The sequence below is a fragment of the Clupea harengus genome, chromosome 4 (genome assembly GCF_900700415.2).
Source record: "Clupea harengus chromosome 4, Ch_v2.0.2, whole genome shotgun sequence".
Lineage (NCBI taxonomy): Eukaryota > Metazoa > Chordata > Actinopteri > Clupeiformes > Clupeidae > Clupea > Clupea harengus.
The window spans coordinates 12,171,936-12,193,412 of NC_045155.1; the positions used below are offsets into that span (position 1 = coordinate 12,171,936).

The 21,477-nt window shown below is 41.5% G+C and overlaps 1 protein-coding gene across 1 annotated transcript; it reads left to right on the top strand.

Annotated features, from left to right (window-relative positions):
- The first annotated feature begins 6,206 nt into the window (after positions 1 to 6,206).
- Positions 6,207 to 8,806, top strand: npbwr2b (neuropeptides B/W receptor 2b). The gene is made up of 2 exons (XM_012826101.3): positions 6,207 to 6,410; positions 6,821 to 8,806. The coding sequence occupies exon 2, from the start codon at positions 6,953 to 6,955 to the stop codon at positions 7,964 to 7,966; it is 1,014 nt and encodes a 337-aa protein (XP_012681555.1). The 5' UTR covers positions 6,207 to 6,410; positions 6,821 to 6,952; the 3' UTR covers positions 7,967 to 8,806.
- Positions 8,807 to 21,477: the final 12,671 nt, after the last annotated feature.

The following is a 21,477-nucleotide window of genomic DNA, read 5'->3' on the forward strand; positions in this document are numbered from 1 at the left end:
ACCTTATCCTTCTGCCCTGGCCACAAGAACGTGAAGCCCGATGCGCTGTCCCGAAGGTTCAGTCCTTATGAAAAGACCCAAGAGCCTGACACCATCCTTCCCCCGCATTGTGTTTTAGGGGCAGCACAGTTTGATATCGAGTCCATTGTAACTGCAGCCCTGGTTAATGAAGCAGGGCCCAGTCAATGTCCTAATAACCGTCTGTATGTCCCTAGTGCTGTCCGCCCACAGGTCTTGCAGTGGGGCCATTCTACCCAGCTGTCCGGCCACCCGGGATCCAGACGGACTCAAGCCTTCATCGGCCGAAGGTTCTGGTGGCCTTCCATGAAGGAGGAGGTCCACCGATTTGTCCAAGCCTGCCCAGTCTGTGCCCGCAATAAGACTTCCACCCGACCACCTGCCGGCCTGCTGCAACCTCTGCCGGTTCCGAGAAGACCTTGGTCACACATCTCTCTTGACTTTGTCACTGGACTACCCCCATCGGAGGGTAACACGACGATCCTCACTGTTGTGGATCGTTTTTCTAAGTCTGTTCATTTTATTCCTCTGCCTAAGCTTCCTTCTGCCAAGGAGACGGCTACGGCAATGGTCCAACATGTTTTTAAGTTCCATGGGCTACCTATTGAGGTAGTATCAGACAGGGGACCACAATTTACCTCCAGTTTTTGGAAAGCATTCTGTAAATTGATTGGTGCCTCTGTTTGTTTAACATCTGGGTTTCATCCGCAGTCTAATGGCCAGGCCGAGAGGGCGAACCAACAGCTGGAGACGGTGCTGCGCTGCATGGCTTCCCAGAATCCCACCTCTTGGAGCCAGCAGTTACCGTGGGCCGAGTATGCCATTAACTCACACATTTCGTCCTCCACAGGGCTGTCCCCCTTCGAGTGTTCCCTGGGCTATCAACCACCACTTTTCCCAGACCAGGAGAGAGAGGTGGGGGTACCCTCTGCGGAGGCACACATCCGCCGCTGCCGCCGGACGTGGAGGCGCACACGCTCAGCTCTTCTCCGTTCCTCAGCTAGGATGAAGGTTCAGGCCGACAGACGTCGCTCTCAACCTCCCCCATATCGCCAGGGACAACGCGTGTGGCTCTCCACCAAAGACCTTCCTCTCAAAACTGAGTCCCGCAAGCTCACTTCCCGCTTCATCGGACCCTTCCCCATCACCAAGGTCATCAGTCCCACCGCAGTCCGTCTCAACCTCCCTGGTCCCCTGCGCCGTATCCATCCCACCTTCCATGTTTCCAAAATCAAACCGTTCATCTGTAGCCCGTTGCATCCTGCCCCCAAACCCCCCCCACCCCCACGCCTCATTGACGGTTCAGAGGTGTACACGGTACGCCGACTACTTGATGTTCGCCGCCGGGGCCGGGGACTCCAGTACCTCGTTGACTGGGAGGGCTACGGTCCTGAAGAGAGGTGCTGGGTTCCGACCCGGTACATCATGGACCCCTCGCTCCGCAAGGACTTCCATCGCCAGCATCCCATTCCACCCAAGAAAGCGCCTAGAGGCGTTCATTAGGGGGGGGGGTACTGTTAGTATCCTCTCTAATGTTCAAGGGACTCTGGCGGTTACGTGTCTATTGTGTTTGTTTTGACATGTGCTCCGTGTGTTTTTGTTATGCCATGTGTTTTCTGTTTTGTTCTGACACTCCGCCCCACCTGCCTTGTCACTTCCTGCATTTCCCTGTGATCATCTACCACACCTGTCCTGTTAATCAGTCTACTTGTTGTCTTGATTAGTTTCCCCTGCCTCCTGTTTGCTTCCCACCAATTATCTGTTTCCCCTCCAGTATTTAAGTTCAGTCTGCCCTTTGTTCTATGTCTGGTCGTAACCTAAGATCTGTCTGAAGAACCTGGATTGTAACTCGTCTGTTTTCTGACTATCTGCTGGCTTGAGATAAGTTGTTGTTTTTGGTTTTCTTCGTCTGCTCTGACTGCTCTGAGTTTTTTGGATCTTTTGTGCGTTACCTTTTTGGATCTTTTGTGCGTTACCCTTTTGAATTTTTTGGATCTTTTGCGTGTTGATTTTTTGAACTTTTTATTGACCTTTGCTGTACAAATAAACCCTATTTTTTTCCCCCCGCATTTTTGGTCTGCATTTGGGTCTCTTTTTCCCCGGAGCGTAACAGACTCATGTGTTTCCAGATGGGTTGAGCACAAACATTAAATAGGCAATAGGTATTCAGTCACGAAAGTAGAGAGAGGGGGGGGGGGTATTCAGTTGAAGTTGGAGGCTGAGTACTCTTTGGCAACCACTTCACTAAACTTACTGTAAGTGTCAGTCAGGAACCAGCACCTTGGCATCTTCTAGAGGAGCAGATGAAAAAACATCAGATGAAAAGGATTTCTAAAACAGCTGATGGCACATAGTGCTTAAATTTAAATGCGCCAGATTCAAATTTCTGGCAATTAGGGTTTAGCTTTTGATCATTCAAGATTTGCTGAACTGTGATGATGACTTTACAGATAATGTTACAGTTTCTTTTTTCAGCTTTAAAAATGGAGCAGGAGTAATAAACCCTGTGTGATCAGCTATATGTGCAAACTTAGCAGAACACAGTTTGGAAGAAACCAAAGAAGAAGTCAAAACCCCCAAGGAAAGGCAGACATCTTTGTTACAATAGTTTGTGGAATTGCATTCTTAAATAATAAAGTTTAAAAACTAAAGCTGTCTTCGAAAACGAAATAACTCTTCTATAAACTGACTCATCCAAGAAAGTCTTCTGGGATCTGACATTGGTGGTTTGTGCTGAGAGTACACATTTGGGGACTTAATGTTTTGGCGTTGAATCAAACTGTGATGAGAACAGAACAAGCTTTTCCTGTAAAAGCAATCAAAAACTTGGCATAAATCCCCGGGTTGAGTTTGAATCTGCAATGCTACTTTGGGGCTCTAGACACATGAGATGGTGGATTGGGTTGCAACTTTCATACACACTAAACAATTATCTGTCCCCACCTACATTTATACCAACTTAAATAATGGTGCACAGCAGTATGCGTCTGACTCTGAGAGCCTCCATTCAGGTCCCTGTCCTGTTATCCGGGAGTAAGCTCCATGCACCTGCCATCCGTCCGCAGCTGGATCTCTACATGTGACTAAGACACCTGGACAATAGCAGAGGTCAGGGCACTTTGGTGTAAATTATTTTACAGTAAACATTTTCAAAACATTTCTGTATTCTTTTTGGTCAACGTGCTAGTATTCTGTGTTCAAACATTCCTGGCTTCTGACTTAATACATGCAGTTCAGTTCTTCAAGGCAGTGATTGATTATATGTCAAATTTAAAAACAGCTGTGCAGTTTATCACTACAGTTGCCAGTGAAGAAGGATACACCGAAATAAAATCATCTTTTGTTTTTAGTGGGTGTGCACACTAAATATTTCAGAACCTATGCAGGCAATGTCCCATATGACACTATAACAACAATGAAATTGTAACGTGTAAAAGTGCTAATCACATTCCAAATTTTATATTAAATCTACAGTATATGAAATCAGCACTATTCTAATTAGACATTTAATAAAAAAAAATATCACAAGGATAACTGAAGAATTACCTGAGTTTTAATGACAAACGTGGAATCAAGGAAGTGGATAAGATAGGCAACTCTAATTGATATATTGGAACTTCTATGACCTTCCACAAAGTTTGACAACTTTGAGCATTTGGGTTCCTGACAGATTTCATTGCCTAGTATAAGTTACTATCCTCCACCCCCGAGCACACTTCCTTTTCTATTCTACTCCAGTTAGCTTCACTTTGACTGATTGCCTGCAGGACCTAATCTCAGCTGAACCCATTCATGTCCCAGACAGCCCTCATACAAATACCAGTAAATGACCATCTTCCGGCTCTTCCCAGATTGAGTGTGACATGAGAAAAAAAGGAGAAAAAAAGGACTGATCACTCATGTCGTGTCCAAAATGAGAGGGGAAAATCACTCCAGCCGCACAAAAACACTTGCTTGTGAATAGCTCTTTTCACACTTTGAATTGCATCAGGGATTGACAGAAACACATTGGAGTTTTGGGCAATAAATGTCGGAATTAAAGAAGCATAGTCTAACCTGGATTTGTGGATGACTTTCATGCCTGTTTACTGAAGAACAACACAAGTTTGTCTTGTTTTTATTGCAGGCACATTCTTAGGTAAACAACACGGGCAAGATAGTGAAAGTGCCAACCAAGAGCCAATCAAGACAGTGAAACCAAGAAAGTGCAGGGGAAACATTTCCACCAGTCCTTAGTAAGCATTAAATGAAGTTCAAAGGAAATATGGCCCAGTGTGACGCTGGAGAATATATCAAAATCAGTGCACTCCTTCATATATTGATTAAGGGCCTCCATCCCAGCTTCTGAAAAAACAAGACAAAGATCAAGGTACAGAGAAGAAAAAACATGCGATTTACAAGAAAGTAAATGCCACTCTTCTGTCCCTCTTGGTACTGTAAATATGCATTTGCTTGGGATTTACATGGAGCAAGAATGGTCAGATTAGTTTCTTAATTCACAAATAAATGTCAAGCAATTCACAAATGTATTTCTTAATTCACAAATAAATGTCATGTATTTCGTGATTCACATATAAATGCCATGTGATTCATAAATGTAAACGCTGTTTTACATTTAGTTGGATCAAGTAACTGAACTAACATCAGAATTTAGCCAGATTAAGTATCCGTAGTTCAAGCCTAACCACAGCCTACTTATTGAAATGAAATGAACAGTGTCTTTTCCACAATGTCTGTTCTTTCACTGTCCAACGCCTTTTGTCTTGCAAATAGATAGTAGGCTACCTGTGGTTATAGATAATACATGACAGTACCCCATTTCTTTTTCCAGGTTAAGACATGGTTGTATCCAAGGTGTCTGGTATCCAAGGTGACTGATTTAGTAGGCCTATACATGTATTTACTTGCCCTGATACTGACACTGCAACCACCATGACGTACCAACTAAGCCACAACAACACAAGCTGATCCTCAACCCAGTGATCATTTGCTTATATGTGTGTGTGGATGCTAATTCCTCACATCACACAGCTTCCTTATTGTACTGTACAGGTTTAGCCTCTGAGGTATGTCATTTCAGTCTCTTGTGTAACATATACATCAAATATGTAATAAAATATAATAATATATATATATATTCCTTTAGTTATTAAAGCAATACACATTATAACCACACAACCAATACTTGCAAATTTAACAGGAATTATGTTTCTACTCTGAGTGCTTCTCTAATCAACAGCAGAGGGCTGTGTTTACAAGTGCAGAGCGAATGCGCTTATTTGCAGCTTACTGCATGGTACTGTCTTGAACTACTAGCCTGAAGGTGTTCTGAATGGAAACTGCCAGGGGGCTAACATGGATTCGCTGGAATTAAGCTGTAGGTCCCTGTATACTTTGAGCAAAAATAAATGTAATACATTTTGAACTCCTAATTTTTTTCCTTTTGTATCCTTTATTCATATAACTGATGGACTGTATCTAGGTCACATTTGTTTAGTTTGGTAGTTGGCTAGTTACTCAGGTAACAGGTCTTTGTGTGAACTTTGCAACCAGTGGTTTTGTTATTCAACCACAGTACAATCGAAGAGATGATGGTCCCAATTTGTGGGCAGGTACGCCCAAGAAAGCTATGGTATGACACCAAGGTGGCAGTGCCATGCAGTATTTTTTATATAGTTTTGTCATTTGTTTTAAGATATTTGAATGCAACGTAGGCCTATTCCACTGGTAACTCTAATGTATCAAAAATTGATTATTACTGATCATCAATAATAATCAGTTTTTACGGATTCACCGAAGATCACTGTTTTCATCATTAATTACTCCAACTGCTGGTCACAAGAAAAGGTTTAATACCAGCTACTAAGATAATTGTTTGTTCCAGACATGTATTGTGGACATGTAGTGATTTGTGAAAGAGGAAGAACATGTTGGGTAATCAGGACACCTGGTTTATAAGAAGGAGGATCATCGAAACAGCTCAGTGATATGAGAATGTATATAAGAGTATTCTCCAATCCATTATTAAAATGTAGTAATACAAAAGAATGGCCTTCAAGGCTTTCACATCTGCCTCACTCTCCCATCTAACATCATTAGTGATTAAACTCACTCAGCTTCTTTTTTACAGTTTTTTCGTGTTTATGATCCACAAACCATCAGAAAATACAACTTCACAATGTCTTGCAGGCAACAGTGTCAACAACGCTGGCTGGATGGGTATCTGTGATTCATTTGAGTTCCTCCTCAGTCAGTTTAACAGCGTCGAAGCGCTTTAACGACAATGACGTCACCCGTTGCCGCTGTACTCTCCAACTTGTTAGGAAACGACGGAGCCGCGCTGCTCAGCGACAGTTGAAGGACTACGCAGGGAGAGGGAGCTAGCTTGCATGGTAAGGAAATGATTTAATTCACAAGTGGAATTTGTTCATTCGTTAAATACATACAGCATTTAGAGTCAATGCACTGTTGGTGAATCAAGAGCTGAATCTTTTATCCTGTTTTTTTTTTCTCATTAGCTTGTGCAAAAATATTTATTCGGAAAGAAAATGCAAATATACTTTTGCAGTTTTAAAATGGTGAATGCTGTGCCATGTTTTCAATGCTTTTTCTTATTAGGTTATATAAGGGGATGTTCACATGTGATTGGGTTACTGTTAATCTAGGAACATTGCCGTTGTGAATATGTTGGGCATGTGGATGTGATATGTACACTTTCATATAATTTGTTTGTATTAAATACCTCTAAAAATGATCACAAATCATGTCTTATCTAACTGTTCCATCTGGTTTTCTTTTGTAGGTGGGATGGCCAAGACGTAAATTATGATTGCTCTGGACCATCTTAAAGCCCAGGACGCCACTAATCTGCGAACATAAGAAATGAACATTTCTTTTAAAGTAGAAAAAACACACTACCAGCCGTTGTTCAGAAATGGAAAACGTTACACTCGAACCCAACGCATATCCACCATGCAACACAAGTGTGGACTTCTACTCCTTCAATTCAATGAACCGAAGCGAGTTAAACTGCGTTCCGCCAGAAGACTTTTACTTCTACGCAGATTTCTATGTGGTTGTGCCCATAGTTTACTCGGTCATTTGCGCTGTCGGACTGACGGGCAACACGGCGGTCATCTATGTCATTCTAAAGGCACCCAAAATGAAAACGGTCACCAATATGTTCATCCTGAACCTGGCCATTGCAGATGAGTTATTCACGCTTGTTCTGCCACTCAACATAGCTGAACATCTTTTGCACAGCTGGCCTTTTGGTGAAGTGCTTTGCAAGATGATATTGAGTATTGACCACTATAACATCTTCTCCAGTCTTTATTTTCTGACCGTGATGAGTGTCGATCGCTACCTGGTGGTCCTAGCCACTGTAAAGTCTAAACGGATGCCATATCGCACATACAGAGCAGCCAGGATTGTCAGTCTGTGTGTGTGGCTTTTGGTCATTCTTATAGTCATGCCCTTTACTGTGTTTGCAGGAGTTTACATCAGTCCAGATGACTCCAGTAGAAAAAACTGCCTGTTGAGTTTCCCTAGTCCCGAACATTTGTGGTTCAAGGCAAGTCGGATTTATACTCTCATTCTAGGCTTCGCTATTCCCGTATCCACTATATGCATCCTGTACACAATGATGCTCTACAGACTCCGGAACATGCGTCTGAACACGAACGCCAAAGCCCTGGACAAGGCGAAGAAAAAAGTTACAATTATGGTGTTTATCGTGGTGGCAGTATGCTTTTTCTGTTGGACACCTTTCCACCTCAGCACCATAGTTGCCCTTACTACTGACCTGCGGACAACTCCATTGCTGATTGGAATCTCCTACTTCATCGCATGTCTCAGCTACGCCAACTCGTGTCTAAATCCATTTTTGTATGCGTTCCTGGATGACAGCTTCAGAAAAGCGTTTAAGAAAATGCTAGAATGTAGATAAACTTGAAAGTGACATAATTTGTCCAACAGACGGCCGATAGAAAAGGCAGAGTAAAACGCGCAACTATAAACAAGTTGTTTTGCTCAAATAATACATTACAACTGCTCCTGCACATGCGTGTCCGAGCCGATTTACGTGCTACCATTTCATGGTGTGAGCATCTGTCTCCCTCTTGTGACGTGTAAAGGCACACGCACTCCAGGAGCCACTCGGCGCCCTGTTCACTGACATGATGGGCTAGTAACACTGGGGAACGACACTGGGGAAACTCTGTATATAACATTCACGTCGTTTTAAATGTATGGCCCTAGTAAGACATGCATTTGTAACCAAACTATTTACATTAATGTAAATGTTTGTTATGCCTACGTATGCTATTTCATATGTCTTCGTAATTTGGGCGTCGTTGGACTCAATAATGACAGAAGGGACGGTGTTCAGCGATATGTAAATTATGTCAGCCTTACGAGAACGGGACTTATGCGAAGCTTTACAATAATCAAATGGAGCTGGTCTTTAAAGTCTTTGAAGAAGTACTTGAAACACGAATATACCCTGAAAGCTGGATCTGAATCCTATTCACCCCTGCGGTCATGGACATTTATACACATATATCATACTGCTTCTCATATGTATATGGCAAAAATAAATGACTGAAATAATTAGTTTGGATAATTTACTTCATTTATTTATTTTGTCAAAACATGTTTCTGAAGTCTGTTTATTTTGGCAATTCAAAATAATGGTTATGCCAAAGGTATTTGAAGTTATGATCTAGATGTTCTTTCAAAAGGATTTTTTCTCAATCTGTCTACTTAAAAATAAATATGAAGGGCTCAAGTTAACATGTACTGAAATTCTTTCTCTTATACATACTTTTATGTACAGTGTGTTAATGCCTTTTACTCCAAGCTACCCAAATGCTCACACTTTGAACACAAAACATGAAAACTAAGCTTAGGCATGCAGCTTCATATATCACTATTGAAATAAATTCATACACTATCAGCTGTATCCCAAAGGTAATTATAGCTGCTCATTACATAATAATACAGTAATTAAGTCTGGTATCTGGTCAGGGAACACACAGTAGACTACATAAACATTTTATTCATATTGATTTAGCAGAAAGTGTTTGTTCAGAATGGTTTACAGAAGAGAGGAAAAGTAACCGTACAAGCACATGAAGAAAAACATATCATAGAAGGCTGCAAAACCAAACTTCAGTTTCATCAGATAGCTGTGAGTAACTGTACTGGATTAAAAGCAGCAAGGAACCAAGGCTAACGAGAAAGAAAGCTCAAGAAGAAGAGGGGCTTGGATTAGAGGTGAAAGCATGTTGGGTGTGTGATCTGTCATGGGGGAGTTGTTTACTGTTTTTGAGACAGAGAGGGATTCAGCAGATGGAGCTCAGAAAGCTGTTCCACCATCGCTGACGCACTGAGCAAAAGAGTCTAGACTGAGGCTTCATGTCACATAGTGGTGGAGCTAATTGAACACTTTTGGTTAGAAGATCATAATGAGCGTGATGACGTAGCCTGAAACTGGAGCTCAAATAGGAGGTTCACTTGATCAGGCTGATAAGAAGCCGATGAAGAGTGGTGACATGCTGTTTTTGTTTGATCAAACACCATGCATACCTCTGCGTTTTGAATCATCTGAAGAAGTTTGACTGGACATACTGGAATATCTGTGACCAGGACACTGAGGTAGTTGAGATGTGAGATGACAAATGCCAGGGCAAGGAGTTGTGCTGCATGCTTGGCTAGGTAGGGCCTAAGCTTCCTGAGAAAATAACTAAGATAAGAGTCCCCGTGGAGCTGGGCTGATCATGTTTTATTGTATGGAGAGACTGGCAGCAATGAATGAGACATCAGTCTGATAGCTATTAAGTGGAGGGTGACACTCCTCCATGTGGGGTTTGCCAAAATATGCGCTGAGGCTGTGGAGTTATGTGCCACGACACTTGGTGTGATCTGAGCAGCAGTGATAAGAAAAAAACATGAGTGGTGGATGGTTGGGCTCAGGGATTTTGTGTAGAACCTTTAAGGCACTCCAGTAGAAGGGCTGACACATCCCCCCACTTTGACACACTGGAAGATTAGCCTGACAGGGAGAAGGTATACCAACAGAGGGCTACCCAATTGAGAGAGGTGCGCCTGGTTGTTCACACTGTGAATGGTGAAGAGTGTTTTTGTTTGTTTAAGCTAAGCCAATAGAAACAGACACTGAGAAAAGGTATTTGACTCTGCATGATGTGGTATGAATATGGCTGACTGATGCTGGACCGTTTAGATTCTGTTTTAGAAAAAAGAGAAGTGGCAATCTTTGCACTTTAGAGGCTACTGTGATGGTACAGAGGTTTTTCAGCATTACGTAAACAGTGCAGCTGGCATGCCAAGAGCTAGCAATAAGCCAGGCTCAGAAGGCCTGTTGAGTCAGTAACCTTTGGTTAGGCTCTGCGTCATGAGTGACTCAGACGCATGTCCTTTAGCCTGGTCGAGACCGCCTTCATATACTGAGTGATACTTATGTTATGGCCTTCACTTTAGTCACTGAGATGTGAATGTATCACTAAATGACCCATTCCTGCACTGGCACTCAGGTAATAATTGGATGAACTTGAGATTTGAGTATTGGGCATATCTGAAAGATGAGCGGACCAGAGTTGAGGCAATGTGATGTTTTGCATTTAGGCTACTTATTTCATAAATAGTGGACAATGAAACCACTGCATAACCATGCTATTTCACTGACAAGCCCTGACATCGTAGGCTACTTTTTTATAAATATTATTAATTCATAAATTATATATAAACAGCAGATTATGATACATAGATGGTGTACAACAGTATCTCTGGGGACTTCTGCAAAATAAAGCTGAGGTAAGAATGACAATTTTGCATTTTGGTCATTTTACCCAATAACAGGGGACATTTGGAAACATCATTAATAACTCATACATACAGGCAGCAATATGAAGCAAGCTTTAGCACTTTAGTTTAAGGATATCAGAAACATGCATTGAATGAAATATACTGACTTATGTGGGTTGTTAATAAAAGTCTCTCATAAAGACTCTTAATATGGAAAATAAAAATGCATTGTTACAGTGCTATTTAAACAAACAAACTTTATCCGTGCCACCTCCCCCATGAAGCAAGACTCAGGAGAGTATTAACAACCTACCATTAAACTGGACCTGGAAGATGGATGTGTATGTAAATGTGCAGTGGAACATACAAGAAAAACATAAAGTATAAAACTACTTATTAATGTTATATTTTACATTCAGGACTGTATCATTAACTATTATGTCCTTTGAAGTGATATGTGCTATGAAGGGATATGCCATCTGTATGTCATCTGAGGTGAAGTTTTCACACAAATCAAATGTCATGCATCAGCACATCAAACAAGTGCAACATAGCATCAAGTGGTTCACAGACGGTTCTCACTGGATCCTGCTGGAAAGACATATCAGGGATGAGGAGTCTGTACCCCGGTCACCAGTAGCAAGAACCAAGCTGATGTTAGGTAGGAACCTAAACACAGGAGAGAACTAAAAACAGAGACACCAAATGGAATTGCAAATTACATTGTGTAGCCTTTAGTGACTCCTCAATCTCGTATTTGAGTTTGTACAGTGAGTTGTTGCACCGAGTGACAAATGCAAATGAATAGAACTGTTTTTCTTTCACTTTTGCCTTACTTTTATATTTATATAGTCTTATAGTATATAGATGTATGTAGTCTGTCACAGTATGATGGGAATACACAGCATTTGCTTTTTGGATGTGTTATTCAGTGCTTATGACTGAGTTATAAAGTCTCCAATTGGAAACTCTTCGACACTTTACCTGAGCACTTACAGGAATGTTATAGTATACAGCATTTACGTTTGGTTGTTTTAACCACATCATCATCATTCAAAGACTTCTAGGCTAAGCTCTTTCAATGGTAGAACCAAGAAAAAACATAAAACAATATTAAATGTACCTGGCTTATTAATTGAACAAAAAAGCAGACATATATCAAACTGTACCTGAGGCTAGAAATTCAAGATGATCACACAATTTATGCCTGTCCAATTTGTATATACATAATGATTCATGATGTGAAGTATGTCTGATATAGATAACTGCAATTTAGGTTTTTGGATGAGGTGTGCCTCCTGGTGGTGGAATTTATGAAGTTCATGCATTCACAAGAGGAGACCATATTACAGTAACTAAGAACATTATGCATTCAGCTGGGATACAGAGAGATAGATAGAGAGAGAGAGAGAGAGAGAGAGAGAGAGAGAGAGAGAGAGAGAGAGAGAGGTGCCTCTGGCTCAGTTGTCTTTCAGTTAGTGAATGTCTGTCTGGTAAATCACAAACATACACACTAGGGGCAGTGATTGCACCTTGACATGACCAGAGAGCAGCATGGCATTGGTGCAGCATTGTCCTGTACGTAAACACTGAATTTGGGTTTCACTGCTTTCACCCCTGATATCTTTATCTCTGCAAAGAGACCCCCCCCCCCCATTTCAAAACATCTTTACACTCCCAGCTTTGAAAGTGAGAAACATTAAACTCACTCTGTCCTCTCAGTCTGGCACTGACATTAGACGTGTAAGTCTTTTTTGACAGTGTATTTCTTACCATTCATGACACAAAATACAGGTTTTCTCTGCTTTTTTATTCATTTCACCAGTATGAAAAGACTGTACATAGTGTGCATTGCCCTACTGAAACTCTAGATGGCACTCATTCATCATATTTTATCCCACTACAGGCTTGTGCTTGAATGTTTTGCTTTAGAAAAATGTGCATAGATGGAATGGTTGGTTAAATTAATCAAGAGATAAGAGAAACTAAGAAGGAGACAGTAGGCAGTGAGATATATAGATAGACAAATATATACATAGAAGGATATAAATGTATGTATTGACACAGAGCATACAGAGAGATACGCCACCACCCATTTCACAATCCACCAATCCAACCAATGACTATAAATACATTTAATTTAATAATATCTATAAAAGCCTTCTTGTATATTCACAACAAGTGGCCATACACTGTGATGGGAAATAGAAGTCCCTGGCACTGACGCAGGCAGCATTTAAAGGTTGCCATTGTCATTAACTTTCCTCAGGGAAAACATCAGGGTCCCAACCTTCATTGCCATTAGATCGTTGGCAAGACACAGCTTTGTTCTCTATCCAGCCAAACTCAAACAAACAGCGGCCATCCTATGAAAAAAACTCAATTGACCTAAGCCTCCCTAGAGATCAATGCCATCGACTTCCTGCTGACTTGTACCTGTCATGCGATGTATGGTCATCTGCGATAACCAAACAGATCGCTGTGAATGTGTGTGACCTGCCACCAAACTCACACCAACCAGCACTATCTCTGTGACTTGGGCTGTAGATCACTGTGATCTATAAAAGCAAAAAAAAAAAACACTGCAGCATATCAATCCAGCAAAACAACACATGAATCGCAAGCCAACTAAACTTGGTCTTTTAAGATGCAGTCTCTATGGCTGCCAGAAAATACACTCTTCACTTTCAAGACAAAAGTGCCCTGTTAAATGTCCTCTCTGAGCACTTATGTTGTTTCACTATCAAATGCAATCTGCTTTTGCATGCAAACGCCTTTGGTGTAGCACATCCAATGGGCCACACCAGTTTAATTTCAGTTAGACTTGTTTATACAATCAGCTTCAATGAGCCGTTGAGCAACTGTTCCCAAGCCTTAATAGAAAGAGCTTTTATCGTGAGAGATACATTTGCCTCAGAGATTGTTATCACCCCCAGCACGATACATGTGTTTAGATCCTTATTGCCAAAGTGTACACAATACTAGGAACCTTGACCTTGAAACAAAGCACAGACAGGTAGTCTGTCTACCATGCATTCTGAATTCAATACAGACCAAGTTAGTATTATTAATATAGCTGATTGATCATCTTCAATCATCATTCACATCAAGTCTAGCTCTTTAATACAATTCCAAAGTGGCTAACACTATAGACTGAAATCTTGAATCCTTTAAACCTTTATTGTGGTACAGTTAATTTTCAAAGATAACAATTTGACTGTGTTCATAACTTTGGGTGTGTGAGAATGTGAAGTTCTGCTCATGTTTTTTTAGGTGACAATGTTCCGTGATATTTTGATTTTGGAGAGGCTTCTATTCAACTCTGCGTTATTCTGACAGCAAGTACTTATCTCTCACATCCTTTTATTTCCTTGCTCTCACATCGGCATTTCTTATGTCTTGGTTGTGGTGAAACATTAATTGTGACTCCTGCAGGCTGTTGAATGTTTCTTTCTATTGAACCGAAACCAGTGGTATGATAAGCTTACAATCCACTGATCTCTACAAGAGACTGATAACTATGTGCCATTGAATCTGTTGCGTACGTGTAGTCTCAGTACTCTGTGTCAGCACAAATGCAGGTTAATGTCAGGAGCCAATGGCCAGATGAGGATGTACTAACAGGTTTGTTAACACTAACTTTGCTTTTCACGACAGAGGTGTGTAGGACACTGTAATGGATCCTATTAGTCGTGAATTTAAGAGAGAGGATTTCTAATTCCAGTTTCACTTAAGCCAGAGCTTGTTGTTGTCGTCAGTTGCAAAAACCAGGGGTCTGAGATGACTAAATTGATAAGTGTGTTGTTTCTATGTGCACCTCAAAATCAAGCCTTATTACATTAAAACATTTAATTTGGTTTAATTCAGTCTTATCCATTTATAGCTCCGTGACCTGAGCAGATCAGGATGTAAGGGAATTTACTGATTTTGTCTTCTATCAAATAAGGTGGTGATAAACATGTCTAGAAGGCTGTTCCTATGGTTACGTCAGTTGGTACACCAGAGCAACAGAGCAAATACAAATAATTTTTTTTTTATATCATGTGAAGGTAAACAACAAAGTGTGTCTTGCACCAGGAATCAATATTCTGTCAATACATGGGAGGGAGGTAAAATATTCAATTGGTATCTATAAGAACTATGTGTGCCTCTGGTAAATGGCAATTTTCATGATTCTGCCTGTTTTTTTTAGAAAGTGCTCAGTATTCCCCTGTGTAAGCAGCACTGACAGCTAATTTGGCTGAGAAATGTAATTCAGATGCAGAGGGAATCAGTCTGAGTAAGTAGTTTAGATTTCAAACAATCCTATTAAATCTGAGACATTCTGCCAGGCCATCAATCAGTCATTCCTCCCCCTTCTTCCATCACTTTCAGGCAAGTATGTGAGTGTTGATAGAAAGGGAAAGGATAGACTCTTAGTCATTTCCATTGTTTGCTTAAAAAAAAAAAAATTTATAAAAAAAATAACAGGAGACCACAAGGATGAAATCCATCATATTTGTGTTGTATTGGAGATGGCAGCAGATTGACAGTGACCACAAGGCATTCACTCTATCACAGTAACCCCCCACACACACCACAACCCCCCCCCCCCCCCTTCAAAAAGTGCTCTAACACACATAGTGACCTCAGTTTTGAGTTCCCTACACCAACCACCGATCTCCCCTTCCCCTGCAGACCCTCCTACCTCTCCATCACTGATCCCAGAAAAGTGAGACGCAGCGCTGCAGCTGCTGCCGCCTCTGCTTGCACAGCCACATCCCCCATTCCCCAGTGACCTTTGAGTGATGGCACTCACATGGCTGTGCGTAGACAGTGGATAGAGCGTGGGGATGGAGGGAGGGAGAGAGGAGGGAGAGAGGGGGGGAGGGAGGGGGGGGGGGGGCTGGGTACAAGGACCAATAAGCATTAGTCTGCAACGTCGCTCTCGCCTTTTATTGCCCCACACATCTTACCGCTGTCACCGCGTGCCCGACATACAGACATCTGGCTTCAGGGCAGGAGAGGTGCACTGTGGGAGATTTATGTTTGGCTCATCCCCTCCAGGGTGGGAGGTGTTGGGGAGTTGGGGGTTGGGTAACATGGATGATAAAGACGTAAGTAGGAGCATTTCCCCAGTTCCTGTGGTGAGCATGTTAGAGCATATAAACACAAGCTGGGAGAAGTGAGAGTGATTTAGGAGCCTTGGTAAAGCCAAAAAGGGTCAACAAATGCAGGCCCGCGCGCGCGTGTGTATGTGTGTGTGTGTGTGTGTGTGTGTGTCCATCTGAATCGAGGAAGGGAATGTTACTGCATTAATGAAAGTGCCATGTGACACAGTCTGCATAAACTGCTTACAAGCTTAATGGAAATGTAATGGGAAGTCAAGATGAGATGATGGGTGGGTCGAAAATGTATGTATGTATTTTGATTTTGTACATACACACATCTAAGGACATACTGTTCAATGGTGTTCAGTGTGTTTTCTTCCCAATCAAATTAGAGGAATTCAGACTCACTGAAAGTGATGACAACAGGGTTCCTAATCAAATTAGAGGAATTCAGACTCACTGAAAGTGATGACAACAGGGTTCCTAGCCAGTCTCAATTTAGCACAGACACAGCAATGATCTAAGACATTAATAATCTAATCTATTCATTGATTCTGGCAATGGATTCCTGTACTCTGTACATTGCTATTGATTATATTCTGCAAGTACAGTAGGTCTACTCTGGGTTCACCACCTACTTTGTGTTGAATCTAACACACTGGGCTGGCATAAGCTTACCTTTCACATAACCTTCATGTTGTAAATGTAAATAATGAAAAGGTTGTTGCTTTCTCTTGGACATTTTAAACTCAAATAGTGACATTATTAATCCAATCTCATCTAATCTAATTCTGGCAATGAATATTTTACACATTACTGTAATAGATACATCATATTTTACAACTGTGGCTCACCACCTGAGTTAAGGGAAATACACTGGGCTGGCATAGGCTGGTCTATGTTGTAAATGTCATGTGGTAAATGTAAATAAGCAATCCACCAATCACTCAAAAGTGAAGTATAGAGGTCCACATGGATCAGTTCTTGGACCTCAGCAGTTTCTGTTATTTCTATGACCCCTAGGCACTGGTAGCACAGCAATTTTTCAACCATCCACCCCAGTACTCCCCACTAGTCACACTACCAGTCAATACATACCTGATGAAACCATACCACCTTACTAACATTTTGCCTCTAATCTCAGGTGATTTGTTGCCCACTCATGAACCCCCACTCATTCTCATAACACTTTAGAAAACTGTTGCGCTGCACTGTACAATGGTCCACCTTTATGTTTGCGCCAATTCACATTGAACTAGACTGCTGTCTACCTGCTGTATGCAAACCTGGTCTCATGTGTTTGTGTGTGATCACTATAACATCCATCATATTTCACATGCCTCAGATATTACATGTTCTTTCTTTTCTCTTCCTCCTCTGATTCCAGGGGCTTTCAGCTTTTTTTCATGTCACAGCTGTACCTCTCTTCTGGACACGCCTGCAGCCATCTTCCACACCCAGGACCCTGTGGTTTGGGTGAATGGCAAGAGTGCTTGCCTAATACACTAATATAATGGCGCTGGAAATGGATCACATTCAAAAACATTTCCAATATGCATTTTATACACATCACATACACATTCCTGGCAAACAGACACTGACCACTAAAATGGTTTGGGTTGGCTCCTCATCACGTCATTACCAGAAAGGCTCTTGAGCTATATAGCACTAAAGACTGTCACTGTGGTTCAGGCTTAAGTGTGAATCCCCACCTCAAAGTTAGACCACACCTTACAGGGAAGGGCCCTTTTAAAAGCCTAAAAGCCTCACATTGCTCCTAAATGGCACATAACTGGGTCAAATCAAGGACAAGATCACCCACAACCAAAATAATGGGATCTTCTCATGATTTATTCATTCAAGCTTTTATTGTAAGTTTGTAGGTTTAGCAAATACCTGTACATTAGAGGAAGGTGTTCTTTTGGTAAACATGCAGAAGGTCATATTTATGTTGAGTTTCATATTGTCAATTCTTTGCTACTAAAATTCTGCCCTCTACTTCTTAAAGTTATGATACATTCCTAGCGACAAGGAAGAGAGAGTGTCATAAAATATATATGCATATGTGCAATATCTAGCAAGAGATGTAAGCATAACTGAAAGAAATAAAATGTCAAAATGAAGAGTGTTATTATGGAAATGCATTCATGTGTGACTGAATTTGCATTTGAGAATATATCTACTATGCTCATGTCTAGCTGGTGGTGAATTTTAACTCAATGTTTATTTGACCAGTTATAAAATTGTAACTACCTACAGTCAAGTCTTGTTAGTTCCACGTAGGATGAGACCTTTTAGTTCCACGTAGGATAAGACTTGTTTGTTCCATGTAGGATAAGAACAAGAGAGCTGAAAAATGGAATCAAGTGGAAGTTGGATTGAAGGCCTTGTTAGGTTGAAGAATCTCATGATTCTCTTGTATAAGGTAACATTTTCACCCTTTAGTTTATGTAGACAAAACAAAAACAAAATAACACAAAACTACAAAGCGATCAACACATTCTTTTGCGCAGAAAGAAACCTGAGAGAAAGACACTTCAGAAGGAAATGAGATATTATTGCAGTACTGCCCAGGCTGTTGGGGCCAGATGTCTATACCAGATACAACCTTTGAACACATTTCAATCAAGACAAACAACGTACATGCCGTGGCTGTAATAGTGCTTTTTCTATGCGTGTGCTGTAACAAGATGTACTGTCTTAGGGTTAGTATTACAAAAATATTGGGTTAAGTGAGAAGTCAATTTTATAATTACATAATGATCAATTAACTAATTATTTCACTTTAAATAAACATAAAGGAATAGGTAATTAACTAGATATATATGTCCGCACGTACGCAAACACACAGTATACAGTACATGCATATATCGTAATTACAGATACATACACGTATAGATGCTCACACCTTAAGACAGCCATGTCATGGTGAGGCATTGAGCTTCAAAATGAGAAATCCTGAAGGGAGAAATGCCGAAAATGAGTTTGACAGAAAAACAATATGGACAGATTAAGTAATACTTTTCAAATCGATCCATCACCAAAATACACTCATTCAGAAGTTTTTGACCTTTTATTGTGGTAACACAACTTTATTCTTTTTGAGCTAAAGTAAATGCCATAGCTGTGTTTCATTGATAAATAACACTGTTTACTGGGAAACCATAATTAAGAAAATTGATCTTGAAATTGCCACTGAGCTGTGGTATTTAACTTCTGTCCACTAATGACAATCTGTCTTACAAATGAGTCAGCTCGCTCCACACACACACACACACACACACACACACACACACACACACACACACACACACACACACACACACACACACACACACACACACGCACGCTTTGTTTTACACGGTCAGTAACATAATGAAACATTTAAAACATTAAACTTTCTTTCATTACATTTTTGCTTTACTTTTCTGTCAGTTTGACAATGCATATCCGTTTGGATTGCAATCACCTTGCTGTGTAAACCACCCCACACCCCATGAAACCAAAAAAAAAATCCCTCACAATGCAAAGTAAAAATAGAACTTATTGAACAGCAAGGATGGAGAAATAGCACTGTGAATGGGGTGGCCTCAATGCAATCAGCCAGCAATGCAGAGAGCACACCATAGGGAAGAATGGCATCTCATTCTCTCCGTGACAGCACTCTTTCCATCTCATGCTGGGCCCCGTAATGCAAGCCCTGGGTGTCATGGGCTGGATAACCACAGACTCCCTATCCTGTCTTTGTTCTCCTTCTCTGCGTGCGTGGAAAAAAACCCCATTGCTTTCAGACAGAATAGATAGCCTACACTTAGACACCGTGTCTCCTCAAGAGAGTCATTTTCAGTACATTGTACATCGAGGGCCCTTTGAAAGGTAATAGGTGTGTGTATAGCATCACCAAAGTGTTCCCCATATGAAACCAATATGCAGTGATAACTTTTTGAGAGATGGGTCGTAAATTGGTGTTGTAAGATGTGATGATTTGCAAAGTCTGCAAAGAAATAAAAACAGAGGCAGGCTCTGAGCCTCTGTGCATTGGCTGTTCCATACTGGGCAGGCAACTCGCCACTGTGATACAGCATGAACGTTGGTGCATTCGCATGTGTGGGGTGGTCCTGGTCTGTCAGATTACTGCTCTGGACTTCAGAGCCGCGTGCTCTCCCTGAGACAGAGCAAGCCAAGCCTGCCGAAGGCTATTCCAGTTCATATCAAACAGAAAGTTTAATAACAACTCCCACAATTTTATTTCTTTATTTATTCATCGTCATTTATTTTCCCCTCTCTCTTTTCCTCACACATGCTGGAGCTTCTGCCGCAATGTGCCGCATACACCAGCTCCACTGCCTTCTCCACCCCCACAGTAAACCCCACCACCACCACACAGCAGCTCAGCTTCTCTCTCTCCCTCTCCATCTCTCTCTCTAACACTCTCCTTTCTCTCTGATTTTCCTCCACCCCTAAAACCACGACCCTCTGCTCAGAAAAGGCATGTCTTCCTCGAGGCCTGTGTCTCAGTGTTCAGCCACCTTAAGAGCAGCAGGGGCAGTAGTTGCCTGGCACAAGACCCCACCTATCAGTTGCAGTTAGCATCGTCTCGGCACAAATCGCTTAAGACTCTCCTCACGCCGGCAGCGGTGTGCAATCCATCTGCTGTCGCATTAGCAGCTATATCCCACCAAGAGCCTATCCTGGCCGTCAGAAGTGGTAATAACACCTGTTATTTGAAGGATGAGCTTGTCGCTAATAAACCCGACTCTCACACTGCATCACATTGTGTAAGTAAATGCTGCATTGTCGTGCTCTCTCTCTCTTTCTCTCTCTCTCTCAGTTCTCGTTTTCTCTGATGGCCTTCATAAAGATGTCATACAGTGCATTCATTTGGGCTGGAATAACTATTCACGGCTGTTCATTGGGAGCATTCGAGCATGAAGCTATTACATGAGGAAAGGTCCTCACAGTGGTTTTGTCATCTGATGTCACAATGAGGAAGAGTCCGTGGCTTCTTTGAATGGTCTTCACGGCATGGCATTGATTGAAAAGCAATTATATGCCATCGCTTCACTGCTGTTAAGAACAACATGACAAATACATGAATGTGTCTGTGAATCCCACCGTGAATCCAGGGCCCAATTTATCATCTGCCATTCACAATGCTGTCGGCATAGTGATTGATTATTTTGCGTTCTGGACTTTTGCTTCATCCCCAAGCAAGCTACCGCGGATATCTTTCAGTAATACGTTTGCTCAATGTAAAAAAAAAAATGTTTACGTTCCAGGAGAGTCACATGTGATGAGCGATGGTATAGTCTCTCACCTGCACACACCCATAAGAAAATTATTTCCCCTATCCGTGAACGGCGCTCAGAGGCTTTTCTAGCTATCAGGGGCTAACACAAGTTTGCCTGGGGCTTGTTTTTTGTTTGGTTTTGATTGTTTTTTGTTTTTTTTTTAAGGTAGAGAGAGAGAGAAACCTTCACTTGACAGACTTGGCTGTCAGTTCACCGTAGGCTAATTATTCGTGTTAGGGCTATTTACACCATGG